This window comes from Cherax quadricarinatus, chromosome 45 (assembly GCF_038502225.1).
Source record: "Cherax quadricarinatus isolate ZL_2023a chromosome 45, ASM3850222v1, whole genome shotgun sequence".
NCBI lineage: Eukaryota > Metazoa > Arthropoda > Malacostraca > Decapoda > Parastacidae > Cherax > Cherax quadricarinatus.
The window spans coordinates 12,132,540-12,153,746 of record NC_091336.1 but is presented as its reverse complement, the minus strand read 5'-3'; the positions used below and the strand labels follow the sequence as shown (position 1 = coordinate 12,153,746).

Below are 21,207 nucleotides of genomic sequence, written 5' to 3'. Positions count from 1 at the left end.
TCGTGATAGAATTAAAAAAAAAATTATTTGATGAAAATTGACAACTGGAAGAGCAGCGGAGTCAGAGAGGATGCTTTTACCGTTAAAAAGGTACTCATCACAAATGTTGGAGCCAGTGTCGGCAGCGGAACCCCTGGGATGGAACAGATAGGGGCACTCACGGGCATCCTTTAGACAAGTCAGTCCGTACCCACACTTGCCGTAGGCGTTCCAGGGTCCTCCGCATTCTTCGTTCACTCCCTGTAAACCCGATTACGTATATAGTCAACGTCAAGGTACATCTATCCCACAAATTGCAAATGGAAGCATTATCAAATTCATTATCAAGTGTAAAGTAAAAGGACACAAGCGCAACTAATGTGACATTTTATTGTGGCAACGTTTCGCTCTCCAGGAGCTTTATCAAGCCATTACAAACAATACATGGACACAGAGGGTATATATATTCTTAGAGTGAGGTGTAATACTAGTGGTAGTAGTAGTAATATAAGTTGTAATAGTAATAGTAATACAATATGGTAGAACAATCAACTTGCACATGAGTAAAAGGTCAAAAAAAAATAAATACTTGGGTAGCATAAAAATAGGTTAGACAAATATTTTTGTTGGTGATAAATTAGACACATGTGCAACACTTAGGTATCTTTATTGAGGAAACGTTTCGCCACACAATGGCTTCATCAGTCCATACTAAGGAGAATCGTGAAGAACAGGAGGAGAATGAGGTAATCAGTCCCTCAACCTTGAGTCGATGTGGTCAGTCCATCAATCTGTTCAAGATTGATGGACTGACCACAGTTCGAGATAATCAGTCCCTCAACCTGATTTGAGGGACTGATTATCTCGAACTCCTCCTCTCCTTACCCATTTCTACTTTGTATAGGACTGATGAAGCCACTGTGTGGCGAAACGTTTCTTCAATAAAGATTCCCATGTGTTCCATAAGTGTCTCAATTCTTCAACTTGTCGGTTTTCAAAAGATTCATATTAAATAGGACAATCTGAAAAAGGGAGGGAAGGGAAGTGCTTAGTTCAAACCTGACTACCTTTCATTGCTCAGATGCTACATAACCCATATGAGTTTAGCGTTTCCCCGTGACTGCAATAATAACCCTCCTAGACCAGCTATACCGCTCTTAATACACATGCTATATACATCTTCCTGGGATATCCAGCACCTCCAAAACTAGGCTCTGCATCCATCAGCTGTTATAACCTATTCAACAAAAGTAATCCTGTTCAATCCATAGCATGCACCGGGTGCAATAACCAAACGGTGCATGCCACAGAAAGTAGTTCCAGCTAATTCAGCCCTCTGTATTTAACGTACTCTAAACAGAGCCATTTTCCGACATATCATGTTTGCCAGGCTAGTTATTGCTTGTCAGGATGAATCCGCCATCCTGGTACGGGGTGCTAACGAGGTGCTGCAGGCTGTCTGACGTTTCAGAGAGGGTTGACAATCTGAGTGGCCACTTATATGAACAACCCAGCTCATCAAACCCTCTTCTGCCTATGGCTGACTAACACTATAGCTGTAGTAGCTAATGTTCTGATACTTTGTTCCAAACTCTGTTCACTATTAGGTTAAATTTGTCCTAAACTCTATGCATAGTTGTAAATATTTTGTACATATATTCTTGGTGATAAGGGTATATGTGAAACCAAAACTTATTCTACTATGTATACTTTACTCCTCAATGATTGCTCCTTGAGTGCATTTAACGCTGGTACTGCAAGTCATTTGACAGTGCCTTTGTTCGTGATAGTCTACAGGAGATCTACCCAACTCACTCAATATTTGCACGACCTACGATTATCTAATATATATATATATATATATATATATATATATATATATATATATATATATATATATATATATATATATATATATATATATATATATATATATATAAAAGAGTGAGTTATCAAACCTTGGCGCAGACTTCACAGCAGTTGCAGACATCCCAGGTGATGCCTCTGTGACACTCTCCTATAGCTTGGCACCGGTTGGGATAACACGGTCCACACTGCAGTGCATCAGGTCTGGAAAAAAACATTCCTATAATTACTCTTAAATGGTATAAAATACTGTATAACTAATACGAGTTTGGCGCATTTTATAGTAATTAATTCCAGCTGCGTTCCCAACTGTGTTCTCTACACATATGCTGCTATGTATGATAATTTATGTAACTGCATTTGTGTATACCTGACATGCTAGAACAAGTATACACTGCACTAGAGAATAAAGAAGTCCCACTGGGAATCTTCATTGAGTTACGTAAAGCTTTTGATACAGATGACCACGACTTGTTCCACATAAAATTGTCGCACTATGGTATAAGAGGGCAGTCCCTCAACTACCTGAAGTCAGAAGCCAATATGTGTACATAAATGGAGCAAACTCCCGCACAGCCAATTACAGTTGGTGTCCCACAGGGAAGTGTCCTTGTCCCTCTTCTCTTTCTCGTTTACATAAATGACCTACCAAATGCATCGTAACTACTCAAACCCACACTATTTGCAGATGACACTACATACGTCTTCTCTCACCCGAGCCCAGTCATGCTAGCCAATACTGTGAATACCGAATTACAGAAAATATCTACCTGGATGAGGACTAACAAACTTACTCTCAACATTGACAAAACCTACTTCATTCAGTTTGGTAACAGAGTTACAGATGTCCCTCTTAACATAATGATAAACGGATCACCTATCACAACGCTCACAGAGGGAAAATTCTTAGGAATCCACCTTGATAATAGACTCAAATTTCAAACACATATACAACAAATTTCCAAGAAAATTTCCAAGACCGTAGGCATATTATCGAAGATACGGTACTGTGTTCCACAGTCAGCCCTCCTGGCCCTGTATCACTCGCTTATTTACCCCTACCTCACCTATGGAATCTGTGCATGGGGCTCAACAACAATAAACCATCTCAGACCATTAATTACCCAACAAAAGGCTGCAGTCAGAATGATAAATTCCCACTACAGGCAACACACTCCACCAATATTCAAAACTCTAAACCTACTCACCATACAAAACATCCATACTTATTATTGTACCTACTACATACATAGAACACTTAACTCGGATATAAACCCTCCCCTTAAACGTCTCCTTACCAACCTCAACAGAACACATGACCATAACACAAGGCACAGATCGCTATTTGATGTTCCTCGTGTCCATCTCACACTATGCAAACACTCAATGCACATAAAAAACCCAAAAATCTGGAATTCACTACCTGTGAATATAAAAGAAACACTGTTTATAAATTCAAGTCTCTTCTTAAAAATCACTTACTCACCCACAACCAAATAAATACTGAATAATTGTATCTCATAAATATTTAACCTGTGACCCAATCAAACTTTGTTATTTTTAATTACATTACTTAACAGAATACTCCATTCTACTGAATGCTCAGCAACACAGTAAAAGACCATATGACCTGTCTTTGAAATACTCATTTGTGCTTAATTGTTAACTGTTTACAACAATGTTACCACTGAATATATCATTGCTTAGTTAATCTTAAGTTATTAAGCCTGCCCATAATGCTCTGCATACAAGGGGCTTTGGCATGTTACACTTAACCACTGTATTTCCTTGTACTTCTATGTATCATGTTCAAATTAATAAATAAATAAATAAATAAATAAAACTTAAGTTCTCGTTTCCTGCCTCTCAAACAATCTGTCTACTTTATCAATTCTCGTGAGACAGCTGTCTCTCCTCATTCCCGACACCTGGTGGAGGAGCTTTGCGACGACAACAACAATGGCGACTGGTTTTCGAAGGAGAGTTAATACTGTTTGTATTGACCTCATAAAGGGCACAATCCCCAGTGCATCGATTAATGTGTTGGTGCCGATGATCATCCGTGATGTATATGGCATCCAGCGTGAATCCGTGTGTGGCATTGCCTTAAATGGACTATCCCGGATTTTTGTCAAGTTTTGTAATACCAAGACCTACGAGCAGATTGTCAACCAGTATCAGGATGTTAGCAAGCAAGTCACCCCAGCAGTCACAGTTAAGTTGCACGACGTTTCACAATACTATACGTGGGTACGTGTGCGAAACGTGCCTTTTGAGGCTAACGAAGTTGACATACGTGATGCCTTCAAATACTATGGGACGATCCACCAGGTTACTATGGGTCGGTGGTCTGATGGCCACTTTGCTGGTTTACAAGAAGGGTCTTTCACGTTGAAAATGTCCCTGCGCCAACCAATACCTTCGTACATAAACCTAGAGGAGTTCCGTACCCAGGTGTATGTTACGTATCCTGGACAGAGACGAACTTGTCGCCTTTGCGGCTTATTGGATCACATTGCTGCACAATGCGTTAAGCGCCAGCCGCCCTCAGGACGTGGTCGTCGTCCGGATGGTGAGGCTCCTCGTCGGATTCTGGCAGATGAAGTAGTCGAGGACTTACCGCACCTGAAATCGTGGAGTGATGAAGTGGATCGGGCCATGCTCGTAGAGTCATCCTGCGTGACTCTACCTGGTACGGTCAACCATGATGTGGTAGAACATGGTGGACGTGAGAGCCCTCAAGCAAGAGAGGATGCTGACATGGAAGCTAACATTGTATCGACATTGAGCGACCTTTTAGCTTCGCAGGAATATTATTCTGTGCCATGTGTGCCTGCGTTAGAGTGTTCAGATGAGGAGAGAACACAGTTAAAGGATGTCGATCAGTTAATTAACGTAAGTGAGGTAGAAGGTCCGAGAGTTCATACTGTTGCGGTAGAAGTTCACAAGGAGAACATTACAGGTCCTGATAAAGCTGAGGATGCTGTTTCTAGGAAGCGTGCGGCTACCCCACCCGACTCCGACGATGTCTTGACCCCTGGACAGCGTTCTGGGAAGAAGACGTGGTCGGAAGTCACGGGTGGAGGGTCGCGTGGTTTCAGGACAGCAAGTAATATAACAGAGAATGTACAAGGTAAAGGTGGCGCCTTAGGCGTTAGTCAACGTAAAGGGAAAAAGGGTGTGGTGGTCCCTCGAGGAAAGCCACCGTTAGCAAAGTTAGGTGTATAACCATAAATGTTAATGGTATGAAAAATAACAGAAAGCAAGTGCAGGTTCATGAGTGGTTGCATCGCTTTGCAGTAGACGTATGTTTCGTGCAAGAACATAACCATAAAGTTGGAAGTTCGTTTGCGATAGATGGTTATGATGTTTATATGGCTCACTTGAGTCGTTTGAAAGGTGGTGTGGCTGTGTTGATAAAAGCGACCAGCCCGTTCGTGATGAAACATTGGGAGGAAAGGGGGGGGGGTCGCGTGGTATGCATCATAGGTGAGTGGGGTACTCAACGGGTTGGTTTTGTAGGAGTATATGGGCCAGCTGAACATGATGTTAATATTAAAAATACTTTTGTTAACGATGTTCTTGTGTACTATTTGAGATCCCTGCCTGATATAACAGTGGTTGGTGGCGACTGGAACTGTGTGGTGCACCGTAAAGGCGTAGAACCGAGGGGAGCGGGTTATTGTTCGATTATTTTGGGTGATTTGTTGTCTGGGCTGGGGTTGTTGGATGTAAGTGGAAGCAGTGACTTAGGGATTGAGCATACTTTCGTGCGTAAGGACTATGCTGCGCGCTTAGACAGGGTATATGTGTCTCGGCGGGTAGTTGTAACCATAGTGCGTGTGTTAGATGTGTATTTCTCTGACCATCGCGGTGTTCTCGTAGAGCTCGACTGGAGAGGTCTCCCGACTCGTTTTAAAGGATATTGGAAGTTAAATACTCGTTTACTTCAAAGTGCAGAAGATAAGACACTCTTCACGCACTTATGGACGTCTATGGGAGTAGACTCCTTGAAAGATAGTAATTTAGTGCGACAATGGGACGAGGTTATGAAGCCTCAAATTAAGGATTTTTATGTACATCGGGGTAAGGAGGCCTCTCGATTGGAGTATGGATTTTTGAGGTACCTGGAGGGTTCTTTACAGCACTGTTATGCGCAAGGAGAGGTATCTGGAATTTACCCAGTGGACGAGATTGACAATCTAAAGGAACACATCCAGGTGCTGAAAAATACGGTTTTTGATGGGGCGTGTATTTCGAGTGGAGCTGAGGAGGCTGTGTGGGGTGATAAGCCATCCGCTTGTGTCTTACGTAGTCAGACACAAAGGAGGAAGGTGACCGAAATCGTGAGTTTAGTGGTGCAGGATGGCATTGAAGGGTATAGTGAGGGTCAGGTTGTAACAACAACTGAAGGAATAAGTTATTATGTTGATAAATGGTTTAATCTCAAAATGCTAAATAAAGATGTAAGCGTGGATGCAATACGGGAATTGGGGCGGAATGTACGATGTGAGTTGAATGATAATGATCGCTTTCTCATGGGTGGGCCTATAACTGAAGCTGAGGTATGGGAGGCTTTGCAGGGAATGTGCAAGGGCAAGGCGCCAGGTATTGATGGCATTCCGTGTGAATTTTATATTCAACATTGGGAGGTCATAAGGACTTTTCTGGTATGTTTACTCAATGCGATGAAGGAGGGGGGACATTTAGGTTTGTCTCAGAGTACGGCGGTTTTGGTGTTAGTTAAAAAATGTGACATACCCGTATCACTTAAGGATTACCGACCAATATCACTAATGTGTAGTGATTATAAATTATATGCAAAAATTTTAATGAATAGGATTAAAAAAGTGTTTGACAAGGTAATACATAAGGGTCAGTTTGGCGTGCCAGGTAGGTCGATGTATGATGGTCATGGGAATATCAGGGAGTTTGTCGAGGAATGCGGAATGAGGGGCGGGGGTGGTGTTTTGGCTTTAGACTGGCAAGCTGCTTTTGATAGTGTAGAAAGGGATGTGCTGTGGAAGTTTATGAAATGGCAGGGTTTTGGTAATGAGATCATCATGTGGGCTCGTTCTTTGTATAATGGTGCTGGGTTTCAAGTACAAATTAATGGGAAGTTAGGAGACTTTGTCAAATTGAATAGAGGCATTCGACAGGGATGCCCTATGTCTCAAATGCTCTTTGCTTGCATGCAGGACCCTTTTTATTGGACAGTTTGTGGGCGGGGAGTAGATTCATCGTGGGGTTCGGGTAGTGATCGACCTGCCATAGTAGGTTATGTAGATGATACAACTATCCTATTATGTACGAGGGAGCAATTGAGTTTTGTGGGAAGACTTGTAGATGTATTTGGTAAGGCAACAGGAATGCGGGTTAACAAAGAAAAATCAAAGATTATGAAGTTGGGAGATTGGGCGAGAGAGGAGGTATGTTAGAGACGTGGACGGTGGTCGACTGTGTTAACATATGTGGTATACAGTATATGAGAGAGGTTGATAAGACGAGGGCATGTAATTCGGGGAGGGTGGTAAATAGTGTTTTGAGGCGTATAAATAGTCTCAGGCCACGACATTTAACCCTACACCAGAAGGTGATAGTAATTAATGTTCTTCTTTATAGTAAAGTTTGGCACGTTGCTGCACTGTATCCACTAATACAGGGGGATCTCAAACATCTTTTAAATAGAGTTTATAGATTTTTGTGGGGCTCAGGGTGCGACTGGCTCACACGAAAATCACCCACTACGAAAGCAAAAGACTTGGCAGACGATGCACCATCCCCCCAATGAAAAGCAGGGGTGTCACTAGCACGTTAAGAGACCATACAATAAGTGTCAGGGGCCCGAGACTGTTCAACTGCCTCCCAGCACACATAAGGGGGATTACCAACAGACCCCTGGCAGTCTTCAAGCTGGCACTGGACAAGCACCTAAAGTCAGTTCCGGATCAGCCGGGCTGTGGCTCGTATGTTGGTTTGCGTGCAGCCAGCAGCAACAGCCTGGTTGATCAGGCTCTGATCCACCAGGAGGCCTGGTCTCAGACCGGGCCGCGGGGGCGTTGACCCCCGGAACTCTCTCCAGGTAAACTCCAGGTAGACACCAATGCGTCAAGGAGGGTTAGGTCTTGTTCCTTTAAGAGACCGAGTCATTGCTTGTTATGTGAAACGTCGTTTTCTCCGACTGGGTGGCAGGCATGGTGGTTTAACAGAAATGTATCGTGACCTGCGCAGGTGGTGGGGACGGGCAGATGTAATCAGGTGCGATACAATGCTACGTGTGTTACTGTGCATGCGAGACATGCGGAGCATTAAATTGGGTACTTTGGAAAGAGTGGGTACGGTGAAAGTTGAGGTGAGAGTTCAGGGAATGTTCCCCATGTACACGTGGTGTGATGTATGGAAGCGGGTTCATCAGTTACGTCTCCTTCCTCGAGTATGCGAAGTGGTTTTTAAATTTTTGCACGGGATTCTGCCGTCCAAGGTGGTGTTGTCTAATCGGCGTGTAGAGGAGGACCGGAGTTGTTCAGCGTGCGGGGAGGACGAATCAGCGTTTCATGTTGTGTATTTCTGTGAAGATTTAGGTATAGTACGTGCGTGGTTAAGCAGGGTTTTACGAATGGTTGGGGGGGGAGGTTTGTCGGTACTTAGGGCGTTGAGTTTTGATGTGGGTGGGGTTGACATCTGTGTACAACGTGCAGTGTCGTATGTCGTAGCCGATTATATTTATGTGCCATGGGCTATGAGGCATGTTGAAGGTAATAGCAGAATCCGGGTTTTAGCGGGAACAATTCTTAGAACTAAGTGTCGAAATCAGTTGGTATATGAGGGGAGTTGGGAGAAAGATTTCCCGTCTGCATATAGAGCGTTAGAGTTAAAGGATTTGAGATAATTTGTGTTTGTTCAGTGGGTAATCTAACGGGCTGGTCAGCTGCGTTTAATTGTGTGTAAATGTCTTGTGTTTGTGAATGTTGTATGTATGTCTCCAATGTGATGATGTCATTAATAAAAATGTAAAAATTTTGTATGTGCAGAACGTTAAGAGTTTTGCCTTTTTATTCTTGTATACCAATCATTGGTATTTGTATAGATGTGTTTTCCTATTACATGTAATATATGATATTACATGTAATTGATTACATTATTTGTTGAGATGTAAAATAACACATCGTATTTGTTATATTTGGATGTTTTCGTCGTCGATTCATTAATACCTATGTGGAAATTATTTAATTTCCGAAGCTATAGTGCCTAATAAGTGTTTAATGTGTTGATTTCGGTCAAAATGTATTTGTATTTTGAATGGAACCAACTGGGTTCCCGCTGCGCCTGTGCAGATGTGCGGGGGTATAGGTCAAACTGGGGCACGGGGGGGCGGCAGTGTTTTGAATGTAGTGAGGAGGCTGTGAAAACCTGGGATCAGGAAATTGGCGTTCACGGCGGTCTAAGGATTAATATGGGCCTCACTTCATAATAGGAAGTGTCGTAACTGTTCCTGGTGAAGAGTGAGGGAACGTGATTTACGAGACCACCGTAAAAAGGTGGTAAAATTAGTGAATAATGGTTCAAGCGGGTGTGACTGGTGCGCGGCCATGGTGTGTATCCAGGGGAAATACCCGTGTGTTAATCCTCACTCATCGGCCTCAGATCTTAATGGAGTGACCTCTAATGTGTATAATGATTATGAGACGTTAAATCGTCCTGTGAATGGTAATGTAATCAGTGATAATAACATTAAGTTAAGAGAATGCGGGATGTGAAATAGATCGCCCTGCTCCGAGTGAACGCGTGATTCTCGTACCGAGGATAGTGAAACTTTATGGAATCACGACTTCTAAACCGGGACAAACCGACGGATACCTCGTCCTGCTGGAATAAGAATCGTGTCGGTGTAGCAGGACATCGAAATGAGATAGTGAATGGAGGGAATAAGGAGTATCAATCACCCACAGTTAAGTAACCCTTCTAGTTATAGCAGACTGATACTGGCCAGTTAGGTATGTTGTAATTGGATAGGTTATGGGTGATCCAGCTACATCAAGTGACCACCAGAGAATATCTGGTAAGTGGTGAGATTATGTACAAGTGTTTTTCTTGATGGATATATCCATGTGTAACCTACCCCACCCCCCTTCATTCAGTTAAACTAATATAATCTATACAGTCCACAATTAATTAGTAGCACCGTACTTGTGGGTGCTATCCAATCCATACTGGTCTCGGATAGATATGGATAAGATTGTGAGGTCGAAGGAACCACTTGCCGTGACCAGGGGTGGTTAAGTTTTCTCACATGTCTACACGGGGTGACTACGGTAAACAATATGGTTGTCTCCCAATGAGTTTACTTGTAAGCATGTAATGTTGAGGTACATAAAGGTAATCACCCTATAAAATTTTCCATATCTGCCCGCTGGTCCTTCCTAAACTGGATGCAATCAGTAAAAAATTAATTGAATTAATTACTTAATAATTAAGTGACTGATTGAAGGAAGTGGGTATAGGGTACACAAATTTAATCGGTCGTGTGGTGGAGGATAATTAGCCCAATTAATTACTAGCACATGGGTGGCTAGGATTTATACAAGAGTAAAGTGCAAGAATTACTCTCACAAGGTGTCTACTTAAGTTGTATAATTGGTGATTATTAATTCCCTAACCATGGCTGGGTCTGAGGAAGTTAGTGCGGCTGGCAAGTCCATGGATGCCAAAGCAAAGAAAGCGTCACTACAAGCTCGGAAGGGTCATGTTACTAAATCATACAACAAGTGTATGGAGTTAATGAGACAAGAAACGGTAAACCCTGATGAATTAAAGCTACACCTAGATGCCTTAGAAAATAGATATGAGTCATATAGATTGTGGTATAAGGACTGTGAGAGCGATCTTCTGGTGAATTGTGCAGATGATGCTGAAAGGGAGCGGCTGCTGGATCAATATTATGAAGTGGAGGACAACATTGTGTCCTGCAAAACTAAGGCTTTGGAGAAGGTAAAGGGTGTAAACAATGTTGTTGGTCAGCCTAGTAAGGAAAATCAGAGGTGTCTACCAAAACTCCCAGAATTATGCATGCCTGTGTTTAATCCGGGAGAAAACTGGGAGGAGTTTTGGTCTATCTTTAAAGCAGTTGTACATGATAGGAGTGATCTTGCAAGTGTTACCAAATTGTGCTATTTAAAGGGACAAGTAAGGGGAGATGCGCATGTTCTCATACAAGCGTTCCCAAATGTAGATGACTCCTATAGTGAGGCAGTTGACTTGTTGGAGGTCACTTACGGTAACTTGGAGCAAAGTAGGTTGGATCTAGTAGCTAATTTGGCTAGTTTGAAGACTCCAGATCACAACCGCAACAGCTTACAGCAATTTAGGATCAAACTAGAAAGCACTCTTAAGACCTTGAGTAATAAATATGATCTGGAGGGAGCAGAGTGGTTGTTGAGCGCCTTGATTCAGAATAAATTGAACCACAAGACAGTAGAGTGGCTATCTAACAGATATCACAAGGGTTACTTCGGGCTGGAAGAAATAAGAGTGGGCCTGCAGGAGCTAATTGTCCAACTGCAGACCAGCCAACCCATTACCTCTAGGAATACCACGTCTACAGACCCCAGTGCACCTGTCAAGTTCCACAAAAGGAAACTTTATCCTAATATCAATAATCATAAGTCACCTACTAAACGGGGTTACGTAGGCACATATCAAGTGACAGGGGCCAGTAATAGTGGTTCTCCACATCAAAGCAAGAGGAGGAAGTACCACAATAAGGGTAGCCCAGTTGATAAGAGGTCAGGCAAAGAAAGGAGAGATTGTATCTTCTGCAACGGTACTCATTTCTCTAAGAACTGTAATGCCTATAATTCATGTGATGTTAAAGTGGAAAGATTGGAAGAGCTTGCTAGATGTATCAGGTGTTTAGGAAATCATAATGTAAGGGATTGCCGTGCTAACTTGCACTATTGTTATCAGTGTAACAAGGGAAGACACCACATAGCTATGTGTAAGGGCGGATCCAATCGTAATGATGGTAACAATAGTACTGATAGTGATAACCCGGACACAACAGTAGCCAACGTAAAGATTGCAGCTAATGTTGGTAATGATGGCCTAGCTGAGGTAGCTTTACCTGTGTTGGATGTGGTGATTAATGATAAACGGCGTAAATCCAAAACTGTAACAGCATTACTGGATCAGGGATCACAACGTACCTTCATAAAACGTAATTGCCTTAATGGGATGAAGGTACAAATGGGAGATCCTGCTATACTCAAGCTATCTGGCTTTCTCTCGAATAAGAAGGCCCAGTCATACGACACTGTTTATGTAACTGTCAGGCTGGGCAATGAGAGAAAACGTAATAATGCCGTAATTGTGGATAGGCTCCCAGAGAAAATATCTACAATAGGGCTTGGTAGCGCTGCTGAAAGGCTTTCAAGTAAGGTAAATTTGGCACCTTCTGGTATAAATAATGATTCTGTGGGGCCAATAGATATTTTGATAGGTAGTGACCATTATGCCACCTTTGTAAAGGGTATGACAAAGAAATGCAGAGTCACCCTTCTAAGGACTGCAAGAGGTCACGTGATGTATGGCAGGCTTCCTCGTACTGATAATGAATGACTGGAGGAAGCCATAAATACAGTTACGGTGTCTTACTCATGAAGTATCACCCCAGTATAAATATACTTCAACAGAGGATGAAGTTGAACCTGTGTATAAATTATGGGAATTGGACAGCATAGGGATCAATGTAAATGAAGAAAGTCCAGATGATTCCTTTACTCATGAACAATACCAGAAGGATGTTAAATTTGAATCTGGACAATACTGGGTGAGACTTCCGTGGAAGCTGAACCATCCAGACCTACCAACTAATTACCGGATGGCGTATGGACAATTAAAGGCTCAGCTCCACGAACTGAGCAAGACACCAGAACTGTTGACTGCTTACGATGATATAATTAATGAGCAGTTAAATAATAAATTCATAGAGGAGGTACCTCCTGAGCAAGCCCAGATTTATGGTCACTATTTGCCACATCACAGAGTGAAGAAGGATTCTAAGACTACTCCTCTGAGGATTGTGTTTAATTGTAGTGCCAGGAGTAACAAAAATGTACCTAGTTTGAATGACTGTTTGATGACAGGTCCGTCGTTGACGGAAAAACTGGGAGACATATTATTAAACTTCAGGGTTAAGAATTATGCCTTTACAGCGAACATAAGTAAAGCTTTCCTGAGAGTGGGTCTGCAGGAGGCTGACCGGGATTGCACTAGGTTCTTATGGCCCGAGAATCCTAATGACCCACTTAGTCCCCTGAAGACTTTTCGCTTCAGGAGTGTATTGTTTGGTGCTACCTCCAGTCCGTTCCTACTCCAGGCAACGATAAATGCACACCTTAAGCGTATGGGTGGTCCACTGAGTGGAGTAATGGGTAAACAATTTTATGTGGACAATTTCCTGGGGGTGACGTCTACCGAAGAGGAACTAATGAGCATATATGAAGGGGCTAATGAAATAATGCAAGGTGCAAATATGCCCCTGAGGGAATGGAACAGTAATTCGTCCAGTTTAAGGGCTCAAATAAATAAAGACAACCCTGGAGTTGAAGTGTCTAAATATAGTAATGTGCTGGGACTGACTTGGGACACAGAGAGAGACTTGTTATCATTAAAGTCTAATAACTACAGCATGCCCAATAAATTAACCAAGGGAGTCTTACTTGCGGAAGTTTCAAAATGCTTCGATCCACTAGGCTTAGTGTCCCCACTTACCATAAGAGGAAAATTGTTGATACAAGAAGCATGGAAGCTTAAATGTGCTTGGGATGAAACCATACCTGAGGAATTTGTTGAAAGGTGGGAAGAACTAATAGGTGAATATGTAAAATTACCAATGTTGGAGTTCCCACGTAATGTGGCCAGTCAAGATGGAGAAAATGTACTCCACATTTTTTGCGATGCTTCGAAATTAGCATATGGAGCAGTCGCTTACCTTCAATGTAATAGTGCCATTTCTCTTGTTATGTCTAAGGCTAAGGTGGCTCCAATCAAATCACGTACCTTACCTCAGTTGGAATTAACAGCCATTTATGTAGGTGTCAAATTAGCCAATTATATAAGAAATAAATTGCGAGAGATATATATCAGCGACACCGTAATTTGGTCTGATAACGAGGTATCCTTACAATGGATTCGTAATGGTAACAGTAAGATTGTGTATGTACAAAACAGAGTCGCTGAAATCAATCAAATGCAGGAGAAATATAACAGTTTGGGTCAGCATATGTTAACCTTTAATCACATTCCTGGTGACGAGAATCCGGCTGACTTCTTGTCTCGAGGCTTGACTTATGAAAAATTTGTGAGTGCTTTATCGTGGTTTAAAGGGCCAAGTTGGCTGGCGGACAAAATTAACTGGCCGGTACAAAAGGCACATATTGCTCCTGTCGAAATTACGGTGAGCACCGCTCCAGTCAGTAGTCCCTCCTTAGCCATTGACATTAATAGGTATTCTTCCTTACCCAAGCTGATTAGCGTGACAAGGTTAGTGTTTAAATTTATAAGATGAATATCTCATATAATTTTCCCCATCCCCTGAAATACTGGCTACAGAGGGTACAAGAAGAAACCTACAGGGATGAAATTAAATTAATGATGGACGGAAAAATTGTGAAAAGTTCAATAATAGAAAAGCTGGGGCTGTATTTAGAGGATGATGTAATTAGGTGCAGAGGCAGGTTACAAAATGCTGAATTGGGGGAATATGCTAAGCACCCTATCTTGCTGCCCAAAACTCATCACCTGACAACCTTGATTGTCTTTAATGCCCATAATAACGTGATGCACGGTGGAGTACAGGATACCTTAAACTGTATTCGGGAAACCTTCTGGATTCCACAAGGACGGCAAAGTGTAAAAAGGGTTATCAAGTCGTGTGTAATATGTCGCCAGGTGGAAGCCAGAACCTACATGTACCCAGGTCCTCCACCATTGCCCAAGGAACGCGTGCAGTTGGTAAAACCATTTGATGTGACCGGAGTGGACTATAGTGGGCAAATCATTTTAACAGGTACTTCAGATGGTGTTCCCTTGAAGGTGTATGTATGTCTATTTACTTGTACAGCTACTAGGGCTGTTCATCTAGAAGTGGCTCAGGACTTGTCTGCAGAACAGTTCATACAGCTGTTCCGGAAATTTGCAGCTAGGAGATCCTGTCCAAGATTGATGATCTCAGATAATGCAACCAATTTTGTAGCTGGTGCTCAACACTTGATGGAATTAAATAAGAGTGATGATGTACAGTCTTTGTTGACCCAGCGAGGGTGTGTCTGGAAATTTATTACTCCCAGAGCCCCTTGGCAGGGAGGACTGTACGAAAGAATGATAGGTACAGTGAAAAGATGTCTTCGTAAGGTGCTACACAGGAAGAGAATTAATTTGGAGGAATTCCGTGCAGTGTTGGTGGAGGCAGAGAATCGGGTAAACAATCACCCTCTGTCATACATGAGCGACACTCCTGATGCGGAGATCCTGACTCCCTCTCACCTAATATGCGGACGAAGGTTAGAAGCTGCACCTATCTATAGAGATAATCCCGAGGGAAGTGATGAGGATTACAATAACGTGACCGTGTTGAGTGATAAGTTCAAGATGTTAAATAAGGTAATTACTCATTGGTCCGATGTGTGGCATAAAGAATATCTTCTTACACTACATGAACACTTTTATGGTGCGCCAGAGGCAGTAAACCGACAGAACATTCAACCAGGTGACATTGTGTTAATTGATACTGAACAACATCGAACATTGTGGCCTCTGGGCAAGGTAGTTACATTATACCCAGATGCACAAGGTGTTGTCAGAAATGTCAAAGTGTTGAGTCGTGGTCAGGAAAGTTTGCATACCATTAATAAATTAATTCCCTTAGAATTAAATGATGTTCAATCCAGTGCAGACGGAAATCTAAGGGAAAGTGAAACGAGTGATATTGAAGACACTGACCGAGTAATGCAAGAAGAAATTGTAGTAAGACCCACTAGGAAAACAGCAGCGCAATCTAGAGAGGGCTGGAATCGTCTCCTGGAGGAAGACGCAATTTAAGTCGTCTAACAATGACTTCCGTCCGGCCGCAGTGTGGAAATTATTTAATTTCCGAAGCTATAGTGCCTAATAAGTGTTTAATGTGTTGATTTGGGTCAAAATGTATTTGTATTTTGAATGGAACCAACTGGGTTCCCGCTGCACCTGCGCAGATGTGCGGGGGTATAGGTCGAACTGGGGCACGGGGGGGGCGGCAGTGTTTTGAATGTAGTGAGGAGGCTGTGAAAACCTGGGATCAGGAAATTGGCGTTCACGGCGGCCTAAGGATTAATATGGGCCTCACTTCATAATAGGAAGTGTCGTAACTGTTCCTGGTGAAGAGTGAGGGAACGTGATTTACGGGACCACCGTAAAAAGGTGGTAAAATTAGTGAATAATGGTTCGAGCGGGTGTGACTGGTGCGCGGCCATGGTGTGTGTCCAGGGGAAATACCCGTGTGTTAATCCTCACTCATCAGCCTCAGATCTTAATGGAGTGACCTCTAATGTGTATAATGATTATGAGACGTTAAATTGTCCTGTGAATGGTAATGTAATCAGTGATAATAACATTAAGTTAAGAGAATGCGGGATGTGAAACAGATCACCCTGCTCCGAGTGAACGCGTGATTCTCGTACCGAGGATAGTGAAACTTTATGGAATCACGACTTCTAAACCGGGACAAACCGACGGATACCTCGTCCTGCTGGAATAAGAATCGTGTCGGTGTAGCAGGACATCGAAATGAGATAGTGAATGGAGGGAATAAGGAGTATCAATCACCCACAGTTAAGTAACCCTTCTAGTTATAGCAGACTGATACTGGCCAGTTAGGTATGTTGTAATCGGATAGGTTATGGGTGATCCAGCTACATCAAGTGACCACCAGAGAATATCTGGTAAGTGGTGAGATTATGTACAAGTGTTTTCCTTGATGGATATATCCATGTGTAACCTACCCCACCCCCCTTCATTCAGTTAAACTAATATAATCTATACAGTCCACAATTAATTAGTAGCACCGTACTTGTGGGTGCTATCCAATCCATACTGGTCTCGGATAGATATGGATAAGATTGTGAGGTCGAAGGAACCACTTGCCGTGACCAGGGGTGGTTAAGTTTTCTCACATGTCTACACGGGGTGACTACGGTAAACAATATGGTTGTCTCCCAATGAGTTTACTTGTAAGCATGTAATGTTGAGGTACATAAAGGTAATCACCCTATAAAATTTTCCATAACCTATGTCTATGTTGGTGTGTATGAGTGTGCTTGTGTGTGTGTGTTATTGTGTGTGTTGGTTTTTTAACACAATGATTTATTATACAGTCTATATACTACTTACCCGTGTGTGCTTGCCATTTGTATATACAACATAGATAAGTTCTTTAATACTGTATAATGTGTTGTGTCTGAGTATAAAACCATTGTCAATACTTTGTTTGTGTGTAAGGTGTATTACCATTATATTGTACGGTATCGTTGGTCGTGTGAGATTATTGTAAAATTAACCGCTTTCTTTTGTGTGTTTTTAATATACATTTATCATTGTGAATCTCACTGTTTTAAAAAATTAAAAAAAAAATTAATATTGATAATGTGTTCAACCCCGAAACTCTCTCCAGGTAAACTCCAGGTAAACCACATGAGAGTGGCTATGATAACTTTTTTAAAATTTAATACTGATATTGTGTTTACCCACATGAGAGTGGCTATAATTTCAACTTGTCTAATGTTTGACATTGATAATGTGTTAAACAACGTGAGATTGGCAAGGTGTTAACTTTTAATGTTACATATTGTTATCGTGTTTAACCACGTGAGAGTGACTAGGGTTTCAACTTGTAGAGGGGAGGGAGGGGGGTTGTGGAGGTGTTGGATGTCAGTGTTAGTATCAGAGTATTATGAAGATCTTTGTGATTATGTAACACTGTGTTTCTGGGTAGATTGTAGGTTGTGTAAGGTTATCTTAAGGTAACTTTGTATGTTCACTCAGTGGACCGTTGAAGTACGAGTGTTGAATGTTCTGTCATAACATGTACCATTTCATGGTATCTTTATATTGCATCTTGTAATAGAGTTTTAAATAAAATAAAATAAAAAAAAATTCTCGTGAGTATTTTGTAGGTTGCTATCATGTTCTTCCTAGCTCTTCTGTCCTCCAGTGTCATTAGGTCCAATTTCGTTAACCTCTCCTTGCAGTTCATGCCCCTTAACTCAAGAACAAGCTTTGTTGCATACTTCTGCACTTTCTTCATTTTCTCAACATGCATTTTTTGGGGCGCGAGCTCCATACTGGTGCTGCATACTCTAACGTTTGGTATATAAAGATCCCGAAATGACTCTTTGACGAGATTCCTGAAGGCTTCCCTAAGATTTGACAAGCGAACATTGGCTACAGAGGTTAAGGTAAGATAAGATTTTGTTCGGATCTTTAACCCAGGAGGGTTAGTCACCCAGGATAACCCAAGAGAGGCAGTGCGTCATCGAGGGGACTGTCTGTCTCATTTCCACTGGGGTCCTCAATCTTGTCCCTCAGGATGCGACCCACACCAGTCAACTAACACCCAGGTACCTTTGCTAGGTGAACAGGACAATAGGTGTAAGGAAACGCGTCGAATGTTTCCAGCCTTGTCTGGAATCGATCGCGGATCCTCGGCGTGTGACGCGAGAGCTTCACCAGCCAGGCCATGGGGGCCTGACTGCGAGCCTCTGACGCTATATTGGGCACCATGCTCACCCCTAGGTCTTTCTCGTTTAGTGAAGTCTACAGCCTGTGTGTGTGTGTGTGTGTGTGTGTGTGTGTGTGTGTGTGTGTGTGTGTGTGTGTGTGTGTGTGTGTGTGTGTGTGTGTGTGTGTGTGTGTGTGTGTATGTGTGTGTACTCACCTATTTGTGGTTGCAGGGGTCGATTCAAAGCTCCTGGCCCCGCCTCTTCGCTGATTGCTACTAGGTCCTCTCTCTCCCTGCCCCATGAGCTCTATCATACCTCGCCTTAAAACTATGTATGGTTCCCGCCTACACTACGTCACTTTCTAGGCTATTCCACGGCCTGACTACTCTATGACTGAAGAAATACTTCCTAACATCCCTTTGATTCATCTGAGTCTTCAACTTCCAATTGTGACCTCTTGTGTCTGTGTGTGTGTGCGAGCGCGCGTTTATTTCCTACGATATTCAATATTTTAAGAGCTGTATATGACCCCCAACAATTTTAACGTGAGAAGGGTAGCTCAAGGATAGTAGGATAGCAGCAAGTGAATACTGACGAAGTGCATGGGGACTCACCTGATAGCGGTGACGGCGGCGCAGGCAGTGAAGACCGAGAGGGTGAGGAGGCCCAGCATAGTCCACCTGTAATAACACTCATGGTTAACTAGATTCGTTTCTGCGCGGCCTAAGAGAGATATCCCGTATCACATAACCCCAGCCACGTGTACTTCAACCCACGAAAGATGCCTAATAAATATACCTCGAAATCTCTGGAGGGGAAGTTAGTTTAATATGTTTATTATGCACCCCATACCCATCCTGTGGGCGGTAGTCAAAAGATTACAGAGGTACATAATGGGTCCAGGGACTGGGCCTCAAAGTTTTGATAGCTGAGCAAGTTACAGAGGTAATGAATTCACAATTTACAAAGGTAATGAACTCACAATTTACAAAGGTAATGAACTCCAGGTAGGTCTAGTCACAATCATGACAAGTTACAAAGGTATTTACAGATTACAGAGGTACACAATGGGTCCAGGGACCGGGCTCCAAAGTTTTGATGGCTGAACTAGGTACAAGGTAATGAACTCACAAGTTACAAAGGTAATGAACTCACAAGTTACAAAGGTAATGAATACTGTAAGGATGGTTACTTACGTTTATACATGGCTGCAATCATGAACAAATTTTAGAGTAATGAGCAATTCACACTTCCACACCCGGTCACAACTGTAGTGAGTTATTGGTGCAAATGTTGATTGCTGAGTCTCTCTCTCTCTCTCTCACACACACACACACATACAAATTCATACACACACACACACATAATCACACACACACACACACACACACACACACACACACACACACACACACACACACACACACACACACACACACACACAAACTCATACACACACACGCACACACACTCATACACACACACACACACTCATACACACACACACACTCATACACACACACACACTCATACTCACACACACACACACACACACACACACACACACACACACACACACACACACACACACACACACACACACACTCACACACACTCATACACATACACACAAACACACACACACACACACACCTGCCAAAGATACTTGTAACCCAGCCGGAGCCGGGCGGTAGTGACATCCAAGAGTCTGCTTATTTTGTTGGATGCACCATAGACATGTGGCTCCTCCTGCATGATAGAATGATGATAGATGGACTCACTGGTGTCAATCTCCCTGAGCCTTAAGTCCATAAAATTCAGCTGAAGTTCTTTTCGTATTATTGTTCTCAAACTTACTACCTGACAAGCCAAGATTGTAATCTACTCCCTCTTTGAAAGCATACAGCTTAGCCAATTTATCAGTTCTATCATGCATCTGAAGACCAATGTGAGATGGAATCCACAGCATGTGCACGCTGACTCCACTGTCCACAATCCTACCATACCTGTGTCTGGCTTCTGACACAAGCATGCCACAATTTATGCTTAATGAGTTGAGAGCATTTATGGATGACAGAGAATCAGTTACAATTAAACTGTCAATCTTTGATACATAGATGCATTTCAGTGCAAGGAGTATGGCAAACAGTTCTGTCTGAAGGGTAGAGGCCCAATTATTGATGCGTGCTCCAATTTCTTTAAGAGAGCCATCACTCTGTACGACAACAGCAGCACTACCAGCTGCACCAGTGGATTGGTGAACAGAACCATCAACGTAAATAATTTGCGAGAGTGTGTGCTGTGTGACTAAGTTATCAATACAGCTTAAGGCCTCATGTTTGGCTTCAAGGCGAAGTTTTGGTTGTGATTTAAGAAGTAGTTTGGGGGGAAATGGAGGAATGGTATCTAGAGGGGAAGAAACTGCAATTCAACTTTTTCAAGAGATCTGGGAGCTATGATTCAGTCCTTACAAAGTATGCAAAAGCTGGAGATCAATACCTTCAAAAGGCCCATAAGTTGTAGTTCAACACTCTCAATAAGCCTAGCGTCTGTAGCTTAATACCCTCACTATGCCAAGGATACATAAATCAATACCATCAGAAAGTGTAGA

The 21,207-nt window shown here is 42.5% G+C and overlaps 1 protein-coding gene across 1 annotated transcript in view; it reads right to left on the bottom strand.

The window, feature by feature from the left end:
• Positions 1-21,207, bottom strand: part of LOC128694849 (uncharacterized) — a 32,888-nt gene that overhangs the window by 3,564 nt on the left and 8,117 nt on the right. The window contains exons 2-4 of the mRNA XM_070094294.1: positions 19,211-19,276; positions 1,938-2,049; positions 81-240 (exon numbers count right to left, since the gene is read on the bottom strand). Of these exons, the coding sequence (XP_069950395.1) occupies positions 81-240; positions 1,938-2,049; positions 19,211-19,276 (338 nt within the window). The remainder of the gene's footprint in view (positions 1-80; positions 241-1,937; positions 2,050-19,210; positions 19,277-21,207) is intronic.